This window comes from Gopherus evgoodei, unplaced genomic scaffold, assembly GCF_007399415.2.
Source record: "Gopherus evgoodei ecotype Sinaloan lineage unplaced genomic scaffold, rGopEvg1_v1.p scaffold_47_arrow_ctg1, whole genome shotgun sequence".
Classification (NCBI taxonomy): domain Eukaryota; kingdom Metazoa; phylum Chordata; order Testudines; family Testudinidae; genus Gopherus; species Gopherus evgoodei.
In genome coordinates, this window is record NW_022060068.1 from 1,009,866 (window position 1) to 1,033,199 (window position 23,334).

The following is a 23,334-nucleotide window of genomic DNA, read 5'->3' on the forward strand; positions in this document are numbered from 1 at the left end:
CGAGAATGGGCTTCCCCAGGGGAAGTAGAGTCAGGGGGGATCAGGAGGCAGTTGGTGGTTCCCTAGAAGTTTCGCCACAAGCTGCTGTACCTGGCCCCTGACATCCCTCTTGCAGGGCACCAGGGAATCTGGTGCACCAGGCAGAGGCTGCTAGAGAACTTTTACTGGCCTGGGGTCTTTACCCATGTCCGACAGTAGTGCCAATCCTGTGACCCCTGCCAGAGGGTGGGGAAGGCCCGGGACAAGGGGAAAGCAGCTTTGAGGCCTTTACCCATCATAGAAGAACCCTTCCAGAAGGTGGCCATGGACATAGTGGGACCTCTCAGCAAGGCGACCCGGTCGTGGAAGAAATACATCCTGGTGGTGGTAGATTTCGCCACTCGCTACCCCAAGGCGGTGGCCTTGTCCTCTATCAAAGCAGATAGAGTGGCAGATGCGCTGCTGACAATTTTCAGCCGGGTGGGGTTCCCCAAGGAAGTCTTGACTGACCAGGGGTCCAACTTCATGTCGGCCCTGCTCCGGTCCTTATGGCAGAAATGTGGGGTCCAGCACAACTGGGCCTCAGCGTATCACCCCCAGTCCAACGGGCTGGTGGAAAGGTTCAACGGGATGCTGAAGATGATGCTAAAAACATTTATGAACCATCACCCGCAGGACTGGGACAAGTACTTACCTCACTTGCTGTTCGCGTACAGGGAGGTACCCCAGGAATCTACCGGGTTTTCACCTTTCGAACTGTTGTATGGAAGGCGGGTAAGGGGGCCCCTGGACCTGATGAGGGACGAATGGGAGGGGAAGGCTGCTCCCGAGGGAGAGTCAGTGGTGGAGTATGTCCTGACCTTCTGGGAAAGACTGGCCGAGCTCATGGGCCTGGCCAGGGAGAATCTGGCCTGAGCCCAGAGGAGGCAGAAGGTCTGGTACGACCGCACGGCACGGGCCCGTGCCTTTGCCACCGGTGATCAGGTGATGGTTCTCATCCCCGTGAGGAGAAACAAACTCCAGGCCACCTGGGAAGGGCCCTTCAAGGTTATCAAGCAACTGAATGAGATAAACTATGTGGTGGAGCTGTCAAACCGGGCACATCACTGTCGGGTGTACCATGTGAACATGATGAAGCCATACTATGACGGGGGAATGTGGTGTTGGCCGTGTGTGGACATTGGGAGGGGCAGGGAGATGACCCCTTAGTGGATCTATTCCCAGGGACAAAAGCTGGTTCTCACCTGGAGGCGATTCCCCTCTCTGATCAGCTGACCCCGGGCCAGCACGCTGAGATCAGAGGGGTGCTGCATCTGTACCGACAGCTGTTTTCCAACCAGCCTGGATGCACTAATTTGACTGTCCACCGGGTGAAGACCGGGTCACATCCCCCTATAAGATGCTCCCCTTTTCGGGTCACTGGTAAAACTGCCCAGGATCTTGAAAGAGAGGTCAGGGACATGCTGGCTTTGGGGGTGATCCAGCCGTCTTCCAGCCCTTGGGCCTCGCCAGTGGTGCTGGTCCCCAAGAAGGATGGGTCAATCCGGTTCTGTGTGGACTATCGAAAGCTCAATGCCATCACCGTATCTGATGCCTACCCCGTGCCCAGGCCTGACGAGCTCCTAGACAAGCTGGGAGGTGCTCGGTACCTCACCACTATGGATCTTACCAAAGGCTACTGGCAAGTGCCGCTGGACGCAGATGCCAGGCTGAAATCGGCCTTTATCACCCCTCTGGGGCTCTACGAGTTTCTGACCCTGCCCTTCGGCCTCAAAGGAGCGCCGGCCACCTTCCAGCGCCTGGTGGATCAGCTACTGAGGGGGATGGAGAGTTTTGCCGTGGCGTATATTGACAACATCTGCGTCTTTAGCTGGGCCTGGGAGGACCACATGTCCCAGGTTAAACAAGTCCTGGACCGACTCCGAAAGGCTGGGTTAACAGTAAAGGCTGAGAAGTGCAAGGTGGGGATGGCTGAAGTATCTTACCTGGGCCATTGGGTGGGGAGCGGCTGCCTGAAGCCGGAACCAGCCAAGGTGGAGGTAATCAGAGACTGGCCTGCCCCCCAAACCAAAAAGCAGGTCCAGGCCTTTATTGGGATGGCGGGGTACTATCGAAGGTTCGTGCCCCACTTTAGTGCCATAGCCGCCCCCATCACTGGTCTGTGCAAGAAGGGGAAGCCAGACCAGGTGATCTGGACCGAGCAGTGCCAGCAGGCTCTCCGGGCGCTGAAGGAGGCTCTGGTTAGTGGCCCAGTTCTGGCAAACCCAGATTTTGACAAACCCTTTATGGTGTTCACCAAAGCCTCAGACACTGGACTGGGGGCGGTGTTAATGCAGGAGGATGCAAAGGGGGAGAGACACCCCATCGTGTACCTGAGTAAGAAGTTGCTACCCCAGGAGCAAAGCTACGCGGCCATCGAGAAGGAATGCCTGGCCATGGTGTGGGCCCTTAAGAAGCTAGAGCCATATCTCTTTGGGTGACACTTCACCGTGTACACCGACCACTCTCCCCTGACCTGGCTGCACCAGATGAAAGGAGCCAACGCCAAGCTCCTGAGGTGGAGCCTGCTCCTGCAGGACTATGACATGGACGTGGTCCATGTGAAGGGAAGTGCCAACCTGATAGTGGATGCGTTGTCCTGGAGAGGGGGCCCCGAACTTCCCCAGGTCACTGGGCAGAGTGACCCCGCTCAGTTCAGTCTCGAAGGGGAGAGAGATGTGATGGAGTAGGTGCTGTCTGTGTGGGGGATGGGAGAGCCAGGGAGGACTTTAGGTGAGGGACAGGACCTAGGCCTGTAACCTGAGCCAGGTAGGGGGGAGGAGGATCAAGACCTTTGCCTGGGAAGGTGGACAAAGGAAGGGGCCAGCTGTAGGGGAGTTAAGTCAGTTTCAGTTTTGGGCTGGGGCAGGGGAATTCAGGGTATCCTAAGCTGGGATCCAAGCACCCTGAACCCCCAGAAGGACTTGACTGAGGGGTCCTGACTGTGCCTCCAAGCTCTGCTGTAACCTGTGTTCCTGTTGTCCAATAAACCTTCTGTTTTACTGGCTGGCTGAGAGTCACTGTGGGTCCCAGGAAGAGGGGTGCAGGACCGGACTCCCCCACAATCCATGACAGTCTGTAATCAGTCCTGGGTGCTGGGACAAGGGAGAGGAAGGCAGGGAAAGTTTGGATGGGCCTAGGCAGCCTGGTGAGCTGCTGGCTTGGTCTAGTCAGCAGTTTGGGAAGACAAGGACAGTGGAAGATGAGTGTCCCTGTCCCTTACCTGTTTCCTGTGTGGAGAAATGTGACAGTGAAGGGGATGTGCCTGTGTCTGTCAGGGGTATTGACTTGCCTATGGAGGAAGGGTCTCCAAGCAGTTGTCTGTGAACAGCCCTGTGTGCTGGGACAAGGGAAGTGAAATCCCGAGCTGTGTGTCTGGGGAAGGAGAAGGTGTCTCTGGCTCTGTGGAGCAGACAGAAGGTGCCTTTCAGCCTGGGAGGGTTGAGAATAGTGCAGTTGTCTCAGAGTTGGTTCTGGATTCAGCTAAAGTCCAGGAAGGGAATGGTCCTAAGTTTGTGTCTGCTGGGGAGAATGGCACTGTAAGTAGGTTGCATCCAGTTAGTGTCTTTAGCAAAATCCCGGAGACCAGACAATTCGGGTGCTTGTAGTTTGCCTGTTGTTGGGAAAGGATGTAGCAGCTCTGTCTGATCAGGGTGATACCCTAGCCAGGGCACAAGGAGAGCATGGAGGTGGTTTGATTGTGTTACCTACTGACAGTTGGGAAACTTGTAGCAAGAAGGAAAAGATTCCTGACCTTGTGTGTGGTAAAGGGAAGGAAAATGCTTCTCACCTTTTGACTATGAAATCTAGCAGTTTACCTGAAAGGGGATTGGGTAGGAATCCACCTGATGGGCCAGAGGTGATTCTGGATGTAAGTGAAGCTCACCAGGCGTTGATAATGGCTCAGCAGAGCAATGCTTCTGTGGAGCAAGATAAAGGTGAATTAGTGCTTAGAAAGTTAGAAAATTCCTGAAGAGAAACATTTTCAGGGTGGTCTTTGCAAGCAGTTTGCTACAGCTGAAGGGTGTGGAAGTGATTTAATCAAGGAAGTTTCAGTTCCTAACAGCTAGAAATGTTATGTTGTAAATGGATCCACTGACTTTCCTTTTGAAAGATCCAGTGTGGGGAGCTTAGAGAAGCTCTCAGATGGAGTAGAAGCTGTTAAGAAAGTTGAGCAGGCCCATAACCAAGTGGCTGTGTGTGGCCAGCTTGTTGGGAAGACAATGGTGTTGGAACAGGAATGTCTCCATGCTGATTCTGGAGTGAGCAGTCTGTGCTTCAGGGTCTGAGGACAGATTGGGTTACTGGCGTGTCAGAGCAGAACAGTTTTATGGCCGAATGCTTGAGGATGCAGGGGAGAGCAAGCGAACGCTCACCCTCAGACCCTTTGGATTCGTGTGGTATCTCTGTAAGACAGAGTCCAGCCTGGGAATTGGTAGCAGCTAAGAAGTTAAAAGCTGGTGTTTGTGTTTGTTGGTGTCATTGGCCCACTCGGGAGGGTAGAAAGCCACTGGGTCTTAATAAAGCCCCCTGTTAAGGCCTCAGTGAACCAAAGTCCTTCCACGTTTGAACTCTCAGCGACCTGACAAGCTGGCTTAAAGAATGGAATGTAAAAGGGGCTGACTATCAGCTACAGTGCTGGTACCAAGAGGCACTAAGGAGGCCTGTAGGCACCTGGCTAGGGGAGTAGGCTAATTTATCACAGAAACTAGGATGAGACAGTAGTTTAGAGAAGAGTCACTAACAAGATAGATTAGTAGGTGCCAGGAGTGATTTATGTACTTGGGATAATTGCTTTTGTAACAGTCACAGGGAAAGACGGGAGGGGGAAGTGGGGGGTATGGGGGGGAATAGAAACGGCTTGGCTAAGTTATGTATAAAAAAAGAGAAACTGTTTGTATCGGTGTGCATGATCTGAGACGTGCCTGTCTCCGTGCATCTGGTTCTGTCTGAGATCTCAAATAAACTTAGCCTGCTTCTCCACCTTGGTGTGTTCTTTGGCATGAAGCACACCGGGCAACGAACACCCCCACTGTTGCTGTCCTCGGGCACCCTGTGTGCCGGCAACAGTTTTGGCGTCCCTGGGTGGGCATCGAGGCTAAAACTGGCCTTGCCCGGACCCCTCCTGGAGGTCGACGGATTGCGGCGACGACCGACGCCCAGCGCGCACCGGTGACTTCATCGGGGGCCTCGGCGGAGACGCGGTGTGGTCGACCCCGGAGGGCACAACGGTGCAACGCGCTTGAGTAGTGGAGAAGCTGTTGCGGGCGACGGTGGGGAACCGGTCCCGTGGAGAAGGTAGGAACAGTCCAGTACTGTAAACCTTCTTTTGCCTGTTTTGACCTGGGGACGCCCAGTGTCTCCCTAGAGTATGGGGCAGGGACAGAGTACAGGTAGGGCACGGTGTATGCCCTTAGAATGCATTCTGATGAATTGGAAAGTGTTTGGGTCGGATCCGATGGTTAAGAGCAAGCTGAAAAGATTCTGTACAGTAGACTGGCCTCAGTACCAACTAGAGGACCAGGAAAGGTGGCCACCGGAGGGATCATTAAATTATAACACGATCCTCCAATTAATTCTGTTTTGTCAGCAAACGGGTAAATGGGATGAGCATATGTATGCACAACTGTTTATGTTGCTAAGAAATAGGTCAGACCTGGTGCAAAAGTGTAATCTGACTCCGGCAGGTCCGGTAGTAGCTGCTGCTAGTCCCCTGAACCCCTCCCCAGTTGTGATGGCAGAGTCGGTGTCCCCTTCGGCTCCAGCACCCCCACCATATAAGAATGAGGTGCCTAGGGTGTCAGAGATCGCCCCCTCAGTGGGATTCTATCTGCTAACTACTGAAACTTGGATAGCCCGTGCGGGATCAGACCATCGCCTGGCCACTACTATGCAGGTTTACACGTATGTACCCTTTAACCCAGTGGATTTGGCAGCCTTTAAGGCACAGGCAGGGGAATTCTCCACGAACCCCAGTAAGTTTATCTCAGTGTTTGAGGGATGCCTGGCTAGCCACAAGCCAGACTGGGATGACTGTAACGTCCTCCTGAGAACTCTGCTGACAGAGGTAGAGCGAAATCAGGTCCTGGCTAAAGCACAGGAAGAGGCACAGCGGAGACATGACCGGGATCCTCGGAATGTCCCCATTCCCGCTAACATGCTCCCCCGAGCAGACCCTGGGTGGGACCCAAACAACCCCAGGGATATGACCTGCCTCATCGTGTACAAGGAGTTGCTTTTGCATGGACTCCGACACTCAGCTGTCCGACATAACAATTGGGCTAAGCCTTACGAGCTCATACAGGAGCCCAAGGAAAGTCCGGTTGCTTTTCTGCAGCGCATCCGGGATGCGATTTGGCAAAATACTAATGCAGACCCTGATAACCAGGAAACTGAGGCAATCATAAAGGGTATCTTCACCAGTCGGGCCGCCCCTGATATTAAGAGAAAGCTGCAGAAAAAGGAGGATTTAATGGGCATGACTATGGCACAGATTTTGGAAGCTGCAAACAGGGTTTACAGCAACAGGGAAGGAGAAAAGGAAAGAAAGCAAGCAAAAATGATGGTTGCAGCAGTACAGGCTGGTGGCAAGGGAAAATTTCAGGAAGGTAGAAGGGGCCGGGGAATGAGAGGCCGTGGTCGTGGGCGCCCCGGCTCACAGGAAAGATGTCTGGGTCGCAACCAGTGTGCCAAATGCCGAAAGGAGGGACATTGGAAAAATGAGTGCCCCGAGAGGGAAGTTACCCCTATGATGGCAGCAGAGGATCAAGACTAGGGTTGTCAGGGGAGACGGACTATCCTGCCCCCGGAACCCCGAGTAAAGATGCGGGTGGGAAATTCGGAAATAGACTTTTTAATAGACTCTGGAGCAGCACGAACCGCTGTAAATCAACCCCTTCAGCTGCCTGTGGCAGACTCCCTCACTGTGGTGGGCGCCACAGGGAAGGGAACCAAGTGTCCGGTATATGCTCCAGCAGAGTGTGCTTTGGGAGACAGAACTCTATCTCACAAACTGGTTTATCTCCCCGATTGTCCAACGCCTCTGCTGGGACGGGACCTGCTTTGTCGCTTAGGTGCCACCCTGCATTTTACCCAAGATGAAATAACCCTCACCTTGCCCCCAGAGAATGCCTGGATAATGACCCTTGCAGTTGAGCCTTCAGCCATGCAAGCCCCAGAGTGGAGCCAGTGGGAAGACCAGGTTTTCCCTCTAGTGTGGGCATTGGCGGTCCCAGGAAAAGCAGCCCATCACACCCCCATTAAGGTTCAGCTCCTGCCGGGAAAAGGTCCAGTGCAAATTAAGCAGTATCCGATCAAAAAAGAAGCCAGAGAGGGACTACAGGAAACTATAGACCAGTTCCTAAAGTATGGGGTACTGCGGGAATGCCAGTCAGCTTGGAACACCCCCATCTTGCCTGTGCGAAAACCCAATGGCACATATCGGCTGGTCCAGGACCTGAGGGCTGTGAATGAGCGAGTGAAGACTCTGCACCCCCTTGTTCCAAACCCGTATACACTGTTGGCCTCTGTAGGGGGGCAGTACACCCACTTTTCAGTCCTGGATTTAAAAGATGCTTTCTTCACGATTCCAGTTGACATTCAGTCTCGGGAGATTTTCTCCTTTGAGTGGGAGGACAACAACAGGGTTAAAAAGCAGCTTTGCTGGACAGTGCTGGCCCAGGGATTTAAAAACTCTCCTACCCTTTTTGGCCAGGCACTGGCCCGAGACTTGGAGGAATGGGATAATGAGGATAAAGTTCTCCTCCTGCAGTATGTAGATGACCTGTTAATTGCTGCTGTGGGTCTAACTCCCTGCCTTAAGGCTACTGTGAGCCTCCTAAACTTTGTCGGATTCCGGGGATATAGAGTAGCTCGGAGCAAGGCTCAAATTGCCCTCACAGAAGTACAGTACTTAGGATTTCACCTAAGGCAGGGGGAACGTCAGCTTTCGAACGAGAGAAAGGAAGCTATCTGTCAAATTCCTGTCCCAAGCAATCGCAAACGGCTCAGAGCGTTTCTGGGCATGGCAGGCTTCTGCAGAATATGGATTCCAGAGTTCGGACTGTGGGCTAAACCCTTGTACGAATGTGTTAAGGGAGCAGATCACGACCCCTTTCACTGGTCAGCGGAAGCTGACAAGGCATTTAAGGGCTTGAAAAGAAAACTGATGGAAGCCCCAGCCCTGGGTCTGCCAGACCTCTCTAAGCCATTTCAGCTGTACGTGCATGAGAGGAAAGGGGTGGCTCTGGGAGTGCTTACTCAGTTATTAGGCACTTGGAAGCGTCCTGTGGCATATTTCTCTAAACAGCTGGATCAAGTTGCCAAAGGGTGGCCGGCATGCTTGCGGGCGGTCGCAGCCACTGCCCTAGTGCTTGGGGAAGCAGAGAAGCTGACTTTGGGGGAAAAGGTGCAAGTATATACTCCCCATATGATCCAAGCCCTGCTGGACACTAGGGGTGGTCTCTGGCTTACACAGGCTCGAATGGCTCGGTACCAGGCTAAACTTGTAGAAAATCCTGAAGTTGCCCTGCAGACTTGCCCCTCCCTTAACCCAGCCACCCTGTTGCCAGAAACAGAAGAACAGGAACATGACTGCTTGGATGTAATAGACACCCAATACTCCAGCCGTCCAGATTTAAAAGATCAGCCACTCCCGAATGCAGATTATGAGTGGTATACTGATGGCAGTAGCACTGTTGTAGATGGACAAAGGAGGGCGGGCTATGCTGTTGTAACTCTCCACGAAACTGTGGAAGTGGAAGGTTTGCCTGCTGGAACATCAGCCCAGCTGGCTGAACTGGTAGCCCTAACCCGTGCACTTGAACTGTCGAAAGGGAAAAGAGTTAACATTTTCACTGATTCCAGATATGCCTTTGGAGTGCTACACGCTCATGCCGGTCTGTGGAAGCAGAGAGAAAAGCTAACCGCCCAAGGCTCTCCGGTCAAGCATGGATCCCAGATCCTCCGCTTTTAGAAGCGGTACAGCTCCCCTCGGCGGTAGCAGTGGTACACTGCAGGGCTCACCAAAAGGAAGATCAAGACGTGGCTAAGGGCAATGCTAGGGCGGACAGGGAAGCCAAGCGAGCCGCTACCCTGGAACCACTGGAAGCTGAAGATGCCCATATGCATGCCCTCATCCCATCGGTAGGAGAGCTTCCAGCCCCTCAGTACTCTCGTGAGGAAAGGAACCTGGCAGACACACTCGGGCTGAAGGAGAAGGAGGGATGGCTCCACTCCACGGAAGGAAAAATCCTCCTACCAAAAAATCTAATACTGCCAGTGCTACAGAAACTACACCACACTACTCATGCTGGCAAAGAGGCTTTAACCCAGCTTGTAAATAAATATTTTCTAACCTCTGGGCTTAGACCCCTAGTATCCCAGGTACAAGCTGAATGCCTAGTCTGCCAAAAGAATAACCCCCGACCGGGAGTGCCAGTGCTGCCAGCCACACTGAAACCTACCCCAGGCCCAGGATTGGTTTGGCAAATAGACTTTACTGAGTTCCCTCGGGCCCAGGGGTTCAGATACCTTCTCGTCTTAACGGACCAATTCAGTGGATGGCCCGAAGCTTTCCCATGTCGTAACAACACTGCAAGAATGGTAGCCCTTAAGTTCGTCAAGGAGATCATTCCACGATTTGGGCTTCCTCAATGGATGGAATCTGACAACGGAACGCACTTCACGTCACAAGTTGTCCAGAAGATATCGGATGCCCTACAGATCCCTTGGAAGCTCCACACTCCCTGGCGACCTCAGACACAAATCAGACCCTCAAGCGACATCTCTCAAAGGTTTGCCAGGAGGCTTCTCTCCGATGGCCTGATGCCTTACCCCTTGTTTTGCTTCGAGTTCGCGCTCTCCCAAAGGGCAGGTTAGGGCTCAGTCCCTTCGAGATTATGTTTGGAAGGGCATGGCCTCTGAATGGTACACCGGTTCTGTTAGGGGAGTGGGAGGTAGGCTGTGGTTTCTTGTCTCAGTACCTGTGCTCTCTGTCTGCTGTTCTTTGTTCTCTTCACAGGTATACCAAAGATTTGCAGCCCCTCCCGCTGGATGCTCCTGTCCACTCCCTGCATCCAGGTGACTCCGTCCTCGTTCGTACCTGGAAGGACGAGCCTCTCCAAGAGAAGTGGAAGGGACCCCACACTGTCCTGCTGGTCTCACACACAGCTGCAAAGGTTGAGGGACACAAGCACTGGATCCATCACTCTCGTCTGAAAGCAGTGCCTGCTCCTGAACGGTGGACCGTCCAGCCTGCGGATAGAGCTGCCAGCGACGATTTGGGACTTAAACTATTGTTTAAACGACAGTAAGGTCCGCTGGAAATGCCCTGTGCCCTCTTCGGACAGTCACGGCATACCCCCAGCGACCACTCTGAGCATTGGTTCTGTTTATTTTCACAGGGCTGGCCTAACCTCGTGGCCTGGTCCCTTCTGTTTTTTAATCTGTTTGTTATTGGTAATTGTTATTTTGTGGATATTTGGGGAATTGTAATTGTTAGGCCTCACGGTTACCAGCCCAGTATGAAGTTCAGGTCAAAGCTAGCCACAGTATTACTCCTTGCCATGGGAGCACTCATTTTGGTAACTCCTGGTTCTCCCCAGGCACATGCGGGATGGAGAGGAATCCCTAACAAGCTGGAAACAAACACGTATGAGGCCCTGAAAGTTTGTTTTGCCCAAGAGTTTAACCTCTCCAACTGCTGGATATGCTCCCAAATCCCACACCATGCAGCTGGATTGCCCTGAAGGGTGGTTCCCCAAAATTGGTCAGATCTCTGTTGGGGATGGTTCAGTAGGGGGAAAAACATTTCAGGTACCCCCTTGTCTCAGAACTGTACAATTGAGTCCCAGTATGCATTAAGGGACGACCCCTGGGAACCGCAAGCCACTCAACGCATCTCCCTCTCCCTATCAGGCTGCGGCCAGTGAGCCCAGGGTTGGTGTGCTATCAGCAGTCCAAGTCCAGCAATCACACCTGGTCCGCTGGGAACAGCACCTGCCAGTATTATCTATCCCCTGGCAGTAATGCCTATATCCCAGTCTATGTCAATGGAAAACCCAATTCTACTGCCTGGTTCAGAACTTTCAGTAGCTCCCAAACTGAAAGGTGGCAAAGTGGTTATAATGGGCTGGTGGGAAATGGCCACTCCTTTTATGTCTGCGGTACCTCTGCCTATAAGTGGCTCCCACATCGCTGGTATGGAAGCTGTTACGTGGGATATCTTGCTCCTCCTCTTTGGGTGCTTCCTAAACTGCCCCCTGGCCGCCCCAGGCATCGTAGGTCCTTGTATGCCACCCCTGAGCCCATTGGTGAGGGAGACAGACTCGGTATGATCCTCCTCCCCTCTTATGGGGTGGGACGGCTGTCTCAAATGTATCGTAAACTTTCTATGTTTCTCACCAAGTTTGCTAATGAGACCCTGGCCATAGAGAAAAGCCTTAACTCAGAGCTTTACCAGCTCCGATTGCTGGCCCTGCAAAACAGACAGGCCCTGGATTATGTTTTAGCCTCCCAGGGCGGGGTGTGTGCCCTGGTTGGCAGCGAGTGTTGTACTTATGTCCCAGAAAATTCACAGGACATTAACAAACACATTTTGTCAGCCGAACAGGCTCTCAGCCATTGGAAGGCCCAGGAAAGGGAACCCACAATTTTGGATTCCCTCTGGAATTGGTTGCCTAATCTAGGAGGGCTGGGGAACGGCCTTGTGCGTCTCCTCCTCACAGGTGTGGCCCTATGCCTGATCACCCTCCTCCTGATCGCGTGTTTCAAACTGTTACTCCGCAAACTTTGTAACCCCCAGGCCCCAGAGATCCCTACATACCCTCTTGTTGAGAGCCCCAGCTCCATAAAACTCAATCACTTCTTGTCTGTAAAGTATGAGAAAACTCGGCCAAAGGTTTGTTGAGTATTCTCAAAGGAGGGAATTGTTGGTGTCATTGGCCCACTCGGGAGGGTGGAAAGCCACTGGGTCTTAATAAAGCCCCCTGTTAAGGCCTCAGTGAACCAAAGTCCTTCCACGTTTGAACTCTCAGCGACCTGACAAGCTGGCTTAAAGAATGGAATGTAAAAGCGGCTGACTATCAGCTACAGTGCTGGTACCAAGAGGCACTAAGGAGGCCGGTATGCACCTGGCTAGGGGAGTAGGCTAATTTATCACAGAAACTAGGATGAGATAGTAGTTTAGAGAAGAGTCACTAACAAGATAGATTAGTAGGTGCCAGGAGTGATTTATGTACTTGGGATAATTGCTTTTGTAACAGTCACAGGGAAAGACGGGAGGGGGAAGAGGGGGGCATGGGGGGGAATAGAAACGGCTTGGCTAAGTTATGTATAAAAAAAGAGAAATTGTTTGTATCTGTGTGCATGATCTGAGACGTGCCTGTCTCCGTGCATCAGGTTTGCTTTGAGATCTCAAATAAACTTAGCCTGCTTCTCCACCTTGGTGTGTTCTTTGGCGTGAAGCACACCGGGCAACGAACACCCCCACTGTTGCTGTCCTCGGGCACCCTGTGTGCCGGCAACATGTTGATGCAAATAACCTGGCTGGCAGGGAGAAGGCAGACTTGCTAATAGCTGTTAGCACAGAGAGCCCCACCCATCAGCCAGTGAATTCTGTTAAGCAAGAGAAATCAGGGTGTGATCCCGCAGAACAAAGAGGAAAACTGAATTTTGCAAAGCCCACGTCCAGACTAACCCGCGACATCGGCGGGTTAAAATCGATTGCTCGGGGATCGATATATCGTGTCTAGTCTGGACGCGATGTATCGATCCCCGAGCGCGCTTACATCGATTCCGGAACTCCATCAACCCGAACGGAGTTCCGGAATCGACACGGAGACCCGCGGACATCGATGCCGCGCCGTCTAGACGGGTGAGTACCTCGATTTTAGAAATTCGACTTCAGCTACGTTATTCACGTAGCTGAAGTTGCGTATCTAAAATCGATTTTAATACCCTAGTCTGGACGTGTGGCCAAAGGGAAGCCACAGACTGAATCTAAAACGCCCAAACCCCAATGGTATTAAGCCACAGGTGTGGCATGAAAAAATTATTGTAGATGGACACTTGCAATGGATTTGTAATTATTGCTAATGTGTTGCTAATACCAAGAATTGTAAAAATGTACAATGTGCAGAATCTTTTGGGAAAACCCTTGAACGTGTTAAGAATGATACAGAAGAACCGACTGTGTTAAAAGGCCTTGTAAAGCTGATGTTGCACAGTTAGTGCCTGTAAACAGTATGGGAACTTTTCACAGGAGAAAAGACATTCCAGACCCAATGTGCTGTATGGAGGGAGGGATAGCTCAGTGGTTTGAGCATTGGCCTGCTAAACCCAGGGGTGTGAGCTCAATTCTTGAGGGGGCCATTTGGGGATTGGTTCTTCTTTGAGTAGGGGGTTGGATTAGATGATCTCTTGAGGTCCCTTCCAACCCTAATAATCTATGAAAAGGGAAACTGAGGCACAGTACTATATTGCTTTCATGGCTAAATGCCAAGATTCCTATAGTATGGACAACATTAATGTCTACATTGTCTTGGTACTAAGTGGGTTCCAACCATTTGCCAGAGCGTGTATGGATAAAGTAGCTATGTCCTTTAGCTCTTGGCAAGGTCGCGTGAGACATACAGGAATCCTGCTGCAAGAGCATGGAAAAGTTACTGGTAACCCCCCTTAACAGCTTACAAGCAGTCAGTAGGGGGAAGCAGAAGCCTCACATATACAGTAACCTGAACATTGGAACTCTCTCTTTTCTTCTGCCTCAAAGCAGAGAAAACTTGCTTCAAACCAGTTTTTACTGAACAGATAACAGAACCACGAGGTTTGATACCTACCAATCAAGTGTTAACACGCAAGGGTCTTTGTCTAAAAGTGTATAAAAGGCTTGTGAAATTTGTATGGAATAGGGTCTTTGTACTAAAGTACAAGGTTCTCCTTTTTTCTGCAGAATAAAGCATCTTTTCCTTATCCCTGTCAGGCTGTTATTGGCTCTCAGCTAGGCAGACCCGATATTTCGGTAACAAGCAGATCCAGTCCACTATTGTTCTAACCAAGTTTTACCTTGAGTTTGTAAAGAGATTCAATCATGTTATTGAACAGGACTTTTGGTAAACCATTTCTGTTATACAGTACTAGCTGTAATGAAGCAGACCCAAGGAGGGGGGGCTCTTGGGATGCAGTCAGTGATGTTTACATCATCCCTTCCTGCAGCAATTTTGTGTTGGGGGTGTGACGTTATTGACATGAACTGGGACTGTATAGATCATTGTTGCAACAAAGGTCCTATAGTGGCACCAAATCTTGTTCAAAGGGGGTCAAGGAAGGACCCCCAGCCTAGGGCTGTAACTGCCCTGCTCTAACTGATTTGTCCTGAATTGATACTCTCAGTTGTGTCCTGCCAAAGGCCACTTCATTACACCAACCAATGCCAGCTAATAATCCAACCCAACCACCATCCCCAACCAACCCTAACCAAACAACATCAGCTATAAATGCCGTCCAGCCACCATCCCCAACCAACTAACTCTAACCCAACCCCAGCTACTAACCCACCTCAACCAACTAACCTTAACCTACCAAATCAACTAACTGCAACTATGGACAGATAGATGGAAGGACGGATACCCATGGTGCTAACCCCACACACCATCTGAACCCCAACCAATCAACCCCTAACCCACCATCCCAACTAACCAAACCCCAGCCACCAACCTCAACTAATGCTAACCAACCCACCATCTCCATCTCACCCCAACCCACCCTAACAAACCCCAGCCATTCCCAATTAGCCAAACCCAACCAATCGTAACCAACTAACTATCAATATTTCATATTTGCAAGTGCATGAGGACAAGGTGGAATGCGAGTCCCACGTCACTGCCACAGGTACCAAGCGGAGACAGCAGGCAGGGTCACTTTGCCTCTATCTGACCCCAGGTGGGTGGCACCAGAACTCGCAGGCACAGAGTGCCCCCCCACAGACACTGGTGGCCAAAGATTCTGATCACACATGCATGGGGAGCCTGCCTGGAGAGGGGGATCCACACAGCCAGGGCTTGTGGATAAAAATGGCTCCTGACATCCTCCCTTGCACAGAAGGGGCAGCCCCACCCCATGGATCCCTGAGGAGTCGACCACCCTTTCTGTCATCACCAGGGCCCCCTCCCTCCCAGGCTGCCTGCCCCATGAGCACTGGGGTGATGGGCAGGACCCCTGCTGGCCCGTGGGCCCCAGGGATGGACTGACAGATGGAAGGACGGATACCCTCTGCTGCTGGCAGGACACGAAGGTCTGGAAGCCGGGTGCCACACCGAAGCCCAGCTGGTCGATGAAGGGCGGCTCCTCCTGGCTGTGGATCTGCACCTTGACCCCGGCTTCGTAGGAGATCTCATCTGCAAACACAGCAGAGCATGGGGGTGTTACCGCGGGCAGGGGGACACCCGGGGGTCAAGGGGGTGGGAGAGGGCTCCTGTTCTGTGCGGGAGCTGGCTAGACCTGATTCCTGCCCTGTGGCTTTTCAGCCTCGGGGGAGGGGGATGAGACAGGCCCGTCCATGCCAGCGGTGTTGCTCTCTGGGGGGAGGGAGGCACAGAAAGGCCTGTGTGTGCCGAGTGTTGCTGTCTGGGGGTGGTGGTGGGGTGACTGTCCATGCTGGGTGTTACTGTCCCAGGGACGGGGTCAGGCAGGGCTGTCCGTGCCGGGTGTTGCTGTCTGGGGGTGGGGGTGTTGCTGTCTCAGGGACGGGGTCAGGCAGGGCTGTCCGTACCAGGTGTTGCTGTCTGGGGGGAGGTGTTGCTGTCTCAGGGACGGGGTCAGGCAGGGCTGTCCATGCCGGGTGTTGCTGTCTGGGGGGTGTTGCTGTCCCAGGGATAGACTCAGGCAGGGCTGCCCATGCCGGGTGTTGCTGTCTGGGGGGTGTTGCTGTCCCAGGGACGGGGTCAGGCAGGGCTGTCCATGCCAGGTGTTGCTGTCTGGGGGGTGTTACTGTCCCAGGGACGGGGTCAGGCAGGGCTGTCCATGCCAGGTGTTGCTGTCTGGGGGGTGTTGCTGTCCCAGGGATGGGGTCAGGCAGGGCTGCCCATGCCGGGTGTTGCTGTCTGGGGGGGGTGTTGCTGTCCCAGGGACGGGGTCAGGCAGGGCTGTCCATGCCGGGTGTTGCTGTCTAGGGGGTGTTGCTGTCTCAGGGACGGGGTCAGGCAGGGCTGTCCGTGCCGGGTGTTGCTGTCTGGGGGGTGTTGCTGTCCCAGGGACGGGGTCAGGCAGGGCTGTCCATGCCAGGTGTTGCTGTCTGGGGGGGTGTTGCTGTCTCAGGGACGGGGTCAGGCAGGGCTGTCCATGCCAGGTGTTGCTGTCTGGGGGGTGTTGCTGTCCTAGGGACGGGGTCAGGCAGGGCTGCCCATGCCGGGTGTTGCTGTCTGGGGGGTGTTGCTGTCCCAGGGATGGACTCAGGCAGGGCTGTCCATGCCAGGTGTTGCTGTCTGGGGGGGTGTTGCTGTCTCAGGGACGGGGTCAGGCAGGGCTGTCCATGCCAGGTGTTGCTGTCTGGGGGGGTGTTGCTGTCCCGGGGACGGGGTCAGGCAGGGCTGTCTGTGCCAGGTGTTGCTGTCTGGGGGGGGTGTTGCTGTCCCAGGGACGGGGTCAGGCAGGGCTGTCCATGCCAGGTGTTGCTATCTGGGGGGGTGTTGCTGTCCCAGGGACAGGGTCAGGCAGGGCTGCCCATGCCGGGTGTTGCTGTCTGGGGGGGGGGGTGTTGCTGTCTCAGGGACGGGGTCAGGCAGGGCTGTCCGTGCCGGGTGTTGCTGTCTGGGGGGGGGTGATGCTGTCCCAGGGACGGGGTCAGGCAGGGCTGTCCGTGCCGGGTGTTGCTGTCTGGGGGGGGTGTTGCTGTCTCAGGGACGGGGTCAGGCAGGGCTGTCCATGCCGGGTGTTTCTGTCTGGGGGGTGTTGCTGTCCCAGGGACGGGGTCAGGCAGGACTGTCCGTGCCGGGTGTTGCTGTCTGGGGGGTGTTGCTGTCCCAGGGACGGGGTCAGGCAGGACTGTCCGTGCCAGGTGTTGCTGTCTGGGGGGTGTTGCTGTCCCAGGGATAGACTCAGGCAGGGCTGCCCATGCCGGGTGTTGCTGTCTGGGGGGTGTTGCTGTCCCAGGGACGGGGTCAGGCAGGGCTGTCCATGCCAGGTGTTGCTGTCTGGGGGGTGTTGCTGTCCCAGGGATGGGGTCAGGCAGGGCTGCCCATGCCGGGTGTTGCTGTCTGGGGGGGGTGTTGCTGTCCCAGGGACGGGGTCAGGCAGGGCTGTCCATGCCGGGTGTTGCTGTCTAGGGGGTGTTGCTGTCTCAGGGACGGGGTCCGGCAGGGCTGTCCATGCCAGGTGTTGCTGTCTGGGGGGTGTTGCTGTCCTAGGGACGGGGTCAGGCAGGGCTGCCCATGCCGGGTGTTGCTGTCTGGGGGGTGTTGCTGTCCCAGGGATGGACTCAGGCAGGGCTGTCCATGCCAGGTGTTGCTGTCTGGGGGGGTGTTGCTGTCTCAGGGACGGGGTCAGGCAGGGCTGTCCATGCCAGGTGTTGCTGTCTGGGGGGGTGTTGCTGTCCCGGGGACGGGGTCAGGCAGGGCTGTCTGTGCCAGGTGTTGCTGTCTGGGGGGGGTGTTGCTGTCCCAGGGACGGGGTCAGGCAGGGCTGTCCATGCCAGGTGTTGCTATCTGGGGGGGTGTTGCTGTCCCAGGGACAGGGTCAGGCAGGGCTGTCTGTGCCAGGTGTTGCTGTCTGGGGGGGGTGTTGCTGTCTCAGGGATGGGGTCAGGCAGGGCTGCCCAGGCCGGGTGTTGCTGTCTGGGGGGGGGGGTGTTGCTGTCTCAGGGACGGGGTCAGGCAGGGCTGTCCGTGCCGGGTGTTGCTGTCTGGGGGGGGTGATGCTGTCTCAGGGACGGGGTCAGGCAGGGCTGTCCGTGCCGGGTGTTGCTGTCTGGGGGGTGTTGCTGTCCCAGGGACGGGGTCAGGCAGGACTGTCCGTGCCGGGTGTTGCTGTCTGGGGGGTGTTGCTGTCCCAGGGACGGGGTCAGGCAGGACTGTCCGTGCCAGGTGTTGCTGTCTGGGGGGTGTTGCTGTCCCAGGGACGGGGTCAGGCAGGGCTGCCCATGCCGGGTGTTGCTGTCTGGGGGGGTGTTGCTGTCCCAGGGATAGACTCAGGCAGGGCTGCCCATGCCGGGTGTTGCTGTCTGGGGGGTGTTGCTGTCCCAGGGACGGGGTCAGGCAGGGCTGTCCGTGCCGGGTGTTGCTGTCTGGGGGGTGTTGCTGTCCCAGGGACGGGGTCAGGCAGGACTGTCCGTGCCAGGTGTTGCTGTCTGGGGGGTGTTGCTGTCCCAGGGACGGGGTCAGGCAGGGCTGCCCATGCCGGGTGTTGCTGTCTGGGGGGGTGTTGCTGTCCCAGGGATGGACTCAGGCAGGAGAGGGTCCAGAGAAGAGCAACAAGAATGATTAAAGGTCTTGAGAACATGACCTATGAAGGAAGGCTGAAAGAATTGGGTTTGTTTAGTTTGGAAAAGAGAAGACTGAGAGGGGACATGACAGCAGTTTTCAGGTATCTAAAAGGGTGTCATCAGGAGGAGGGAGAAAACTTGTTCACCTTAGCCTCCAATGACAGAACAAGAAGCAATGGGCTTAAACTGCAGCAAGGGAGGTTTAGGTTGAACATTAGGAAAAAGTTCCTAACTGTCAGGGTAGTTAAACACTGGAATAGATTGCCTAGGGAGGTTGTGGAATCTCCATCTCTGGAGATATTTAAGAGTAGGTTAGATAAATGTCTATCAGGGATGGTCTAGACAGTATTTGGTCCTGCCATGAGGGCAGGGGACTGGACTCGATGACCTCTCGAGGTCCCTTCCAGTCCTAGAGTCTATGAGTCTATGAGTCCGTGCCAGGTGTTGCTGTCTGGGGGGGTGTTGCTGTCCCAGGGATGGACTCAGGCAGGGCTGCCCATGCCGGGTGTTGCTGTCTAGGGGGTGTTGCTGTCTCAGGGACGGGGTCAGGCAGGGCTGTCCGTGCCGGGTGTTGCTGTCTGGGGGGTGTTGCTGTCTCAGGGACGGGGTCAGGCAGGGCTGTCCGTGCCGGGTGTTGCTGTCTGAGGGGGGTGTTGCTGTCTCACGGACGGGGTCAGGCAGGGCTGTCCATGCCGGGTGTTTCTTCTTCGAGTGATTGCTCACATCCATTCCAGGTAGGTGTGCGCGCCGCGCATGCACGTTCGTCGGAAACTTTTTTTACCCTAGCAACTCCAGTGGGCCGGCAGGTCGCCCCCTAGAGTGGCGCCGCCATGGCGCTCTATATATACCCCTGCCGGCCCGCCCGCTCCTCAGTTCCTTCTTACCGCCGTGTCGGTCGTTGGAACTGTGGAGCGTGGCTTAGCTGTCCTCCACGTCCCTAGCTCTCCTAGTTCTCTATCGTTTATCTATCGTTCATCTCTAGTTCCATTATAGTTGTTAATTAGTTTGTTAAGTAGATAGTTTAGTTGTTAAGTAGTTCTTCGCCGGGGGCTTAGCCCTTCCCGGCACCCGGCGCCAGGCTCATGCCTGTTTCGCCGGGCTTCAAGCAGTGTGCGGCCTGCAAGAAGCCCATGCCTACCAGCGATCCCCACGAAGCGTGCCTGAAGTGCCTCGGGGAATCGCACAGATCCGACAAGTGCCGCATCTGTAAGGCTTTTAAGCCGAGGACAAAGAAGGAGAGGGATCAGAGGCTCCGAACTCTCCTAATGGAGGCGGCACTTGACCCGTCGGCTTCGCAGGCCGTGGTATCGGCACCGGCACCGGATCGCTCCGGCACCGAGAAGACTCCTCGGCACCGACCTTCTCCGGCACTGGAATCAGAGCCAAGGCCGTCGAAGTCTGATACTCCGGCCAGGCAGACCCGGCTTGAGCGCCCGGCCTCGACATCGGCCGCGGCGCCGCCGGCACCGTCAGCACCGTTGACTCCGGGCCCGGCGGGTCCGTTGAGTCCGGTGCCGCCGAGCTCCCCCATGAGATCTGGGGTTGAGGTAGTGGTCCCATCCACACCGGAGACCTTCGCCTCGGCTCGGGACCTTATTGCCCTGACTGAGCCCACTCGGCTGCCACCCCCGGTACCTCCGGTGCGGGTTGTGTCCAGAGGCAAGCCCATGATGTCGGCGCCGCCCAGAGACAGTCGTTCGCCATCCAGGTCCCGACGTCTTGGGCGCTCCAGATCCCGACGCCGCTCGCAGTCCCGGCACCGCTCCCCTCAGCGGTACCGGTCGCACTCGCGGCAACGGTCAGCATCGAGGCGGTCGCAGTCAGACTCCAGTCGGCGACACCGGCACCGCGACTCCAGGAGCAGGTCCCGACGCTACTCGCCGCACCGGTCGACCTCCCGGCACCGAGCTGGTGGCAGGTCCCGGTCTCGGTCGACCTCCCGGCGCCGAGCTGGTGGTAGGTCCCGGTCGACCTCCCGGCACCGAGCTGGTGGCAGGTCCCGGTACCGAAGCGGCACCCGGTACCGATCAGGATCCCGGCACCGTGACAGATCCCGGTCCCGATCCCGGTCCCGGCACCGATATGACTCCCGGCACCGGTCCCCGGCACCGAGACGATCCTCCGTGCCGGCCCGCGCAGACCCTTACCATCCGGGGTCGGCCCCACCGTGGCCCTCGAGACAGCCGTCCGTATCCTCCCAGACGGACAGCGGGTATGCGCTGGGCACCGACCGGCAGGCGGCGCTGTTCGGGGATCCGCCGCTGCAAGACCAAGGCCCACAACAGTGGGGATTCTGGACACCCTGGGCATACCATCAGGCCCAGGGCCCCCAGCAGCTCCCTGCTAGACCGGCGACTGCGGAGCGTAGGGCCCCTGAAGCCTCCTTGTTTCGCCCCCCTCCCTCCCCGGAAGGGGAGGAAGGGTCCAAGCAGCAGGACTCCGCTGTAGCTCCGGAGGCAGAGGCGAGGGCTGAGGAAGACCCTCAGTTGGACACTCTCGTGCCTGGGGTCTCATCATCCTCCTCCCCGGATGAGGCGGTGGCGGGTACCTCCTCCAACAGTCCCCCCCCGCTGGATCTCAGGGCGCACCAGGACCTCCTCAGGCGATTGGCTCAAAATCTGAGTCTGCAGGCAGAGGAGGTCTCGGAGATAGAGGATCCAATTGTCACCATCCTCTCTTCTGATGCTCCCACCAGGGTCGCCCTGCCCTTCATACGGACCATCCAGGCCAACGCCAATACTATCTGGCAGTCCCCGGCCTCCATCCCTCCGACAGCGAAAGGAGTCGAGAGAAAGTACATGGCCCCTTCTAGGGGATACGAATATCTACATGTTCACCCGACTCCCGGTTCACTAGTGGTGCAATCGGTGAACGATAGGGAGCGTCACGGCCAGGAGGCTCCGGCCCCCAAGTCCAGAGAGGCCAGGCGGATGGACCTCCTTGGCCGTAAGGTGTATTCGGCTGGGGCGCTGCAGCTCAGGGTCTCTAACCAGCAGGCCCTGCTGAGCAGATACGCCTTTAACTCCTGGGTGGCAGTGGACAAATTTAAGGAGCTGCTGCCACAGGATGCTCGCCAAGAGTTTACGGCCATCTTGGACGAAGGCAAGAAGGTCGCACGCACGGCCTTACAAGCCTCCTTGGACGCTGCGGACTCGGCTGCCCGTACCCTCGCGTCAGGAGTTACGATGCGTCGCATCTCCTGGCTGCAGGTTTCCGGCCTTCCGCCGGAGCTCCAGCACACTATACAGGACCTTCCTTTCGAAGGCCAGGGCCTGTTTTCCGATAAGACAGACCCCAGACTCAAGAGTCTAAAAGACAACAGGGTCATCATGCGGTCCCTCGGGATACACACCCCCGTGACGCAGCGTAGACCCTTTAGGTCGCAACAACAGCAACAACGTAGGCCGTTTTCCCAGTTCCGCCAGCGGCAGGACCTTTACAGGCGCCGCGGCAGGAACGGCAGGCGCAGGCAGTCTGGGAACCAAGGGGGGCAGAACCAAGGCTCCTCAAAACCCCCGCCTGGTCCTAAGCCTTCATTTTGAAGGTGCGCCCGAGGGCGCGGTAACAGTTTCCCCTATGGATCCTTCCCCCCCGTTTTCAAACCGCCTTTCGTTTTTCCTCCCGGCGTGGTCCCAAATAACATCGGACCGCTGGGTCTTAAGCATGGTGCAGACAGGATACCGCCTGCAGTTTGTTTCGTTTCCTCCTTCCCGCCCTCCTTCCTCGTCCCTCTTCAGGGACCCCTCTCACGAGCAATTCCTTCGGCAGGAGGTGCAGACGCTCCTCAGCAAAGGAGCTATAGAGGCGGTTCCGGAAAACGAGAAAGGCAAGGGGTTTTATTCCCGCTACTTTCTGATCCCCAAGGCCAAGGGGGGCCTCAGGCCTATCCTCGACCTGCGAGAACTCAACAAATACCTCGTGAAGTTGAAGTTCCGCATGGTATCCCTGGGGACCATTATTCCATCCCTGGATCCGGGAGACTGGTACGCCGCCCTCGACATGCAGGACGCGTATTTCCACATTGCCATTTGGCCGCGCCACAGACGCTTTCTCCGCTTCGTTGTGGGGGCTCTTCATTATCAGTTTGCAGTCCTCCCATTCGGCCTGTCCACGGCCCCGAGGGTGTTTACAAAATGCATGGCAGTTGTCGTGGTGCATCTTCGGCGCAACCGTGTCCACGTGTTCCCTTATCTGGACGACTGGTTGATTCGGGGCACGTCGGAACAGCAGGTCAACAGCCATGTCCGCGTGATCACCGGCATGTTCGCAAGTCTGGGCCTCTTGATAAACACAGACAAGTCCACTCTGCGGCCCACGCAGAAGGTGGAATTTATCGGGGCCGTCCTGGATGCCACTGTGGGCAGGGCCTCGCTGCCTCTGCAACGGTTCCAGACCATGGCGGCGATCGTTCAACGTTTGCGGTCAGCCCCATTGACGTCAGTGAGGACATGTCTAGCCCTGTTAGGCCACATGGCGGCGTGCACTTTTGTGACCGACTACGCTCGGCTCCACATGAGGCCTCTCCAGCTGTGGCTTATCAGTCATTACAGGCCGGCAAGGCAACCTTTAGACATGTTAGTCACAATCCCCCAGAAGGTCTTAGATTCTCTCGGCTGGTGGTTAGACCAGTCCGTATTACGTGCGGGTCTTCCCTTTCACCCCTCTCAGCCCTCGGTATCCCTGACAACGGATGCCTCAGATCTAGGCTGGGGGGCCCACCTAGGGACCCTGCGGACACAGGGCCTGTGGTCCCAGGAGGAGGTGGGGCTCCACATCAACATGCGGGAGTTGAGAGCGGTCCGCCTTGCTTGTCAAGCGTTTTGTCATCAGCTTCAGGGTCG

The 23,334-nt window shown here is 55.7% G+C and overlaps 1 protein-coding gene across 1 annotated transcript in view; it reads right to left on the reverse strand.

The window, feature by feature from the left end:
- ASIC3 (acid sensing ion channel subunit 3) overlaps window positions 1-23,334 on the reverse strand; it is a 56,504-nt gene that overhangs the window by 18,273 nt on the left and 14,897 nt on the right. Inside the window, exon 3 of the mRNA XM_030546624.1 lies at window positions 15,286-15,413. Coding sequence (XP_030402484.1) covers window positions 15,286-15,413 — 128 coding nt within the window. The remainder of the gene's footprint in view (window positions 1-15,285; window positions 15,414-23,334) is intronic.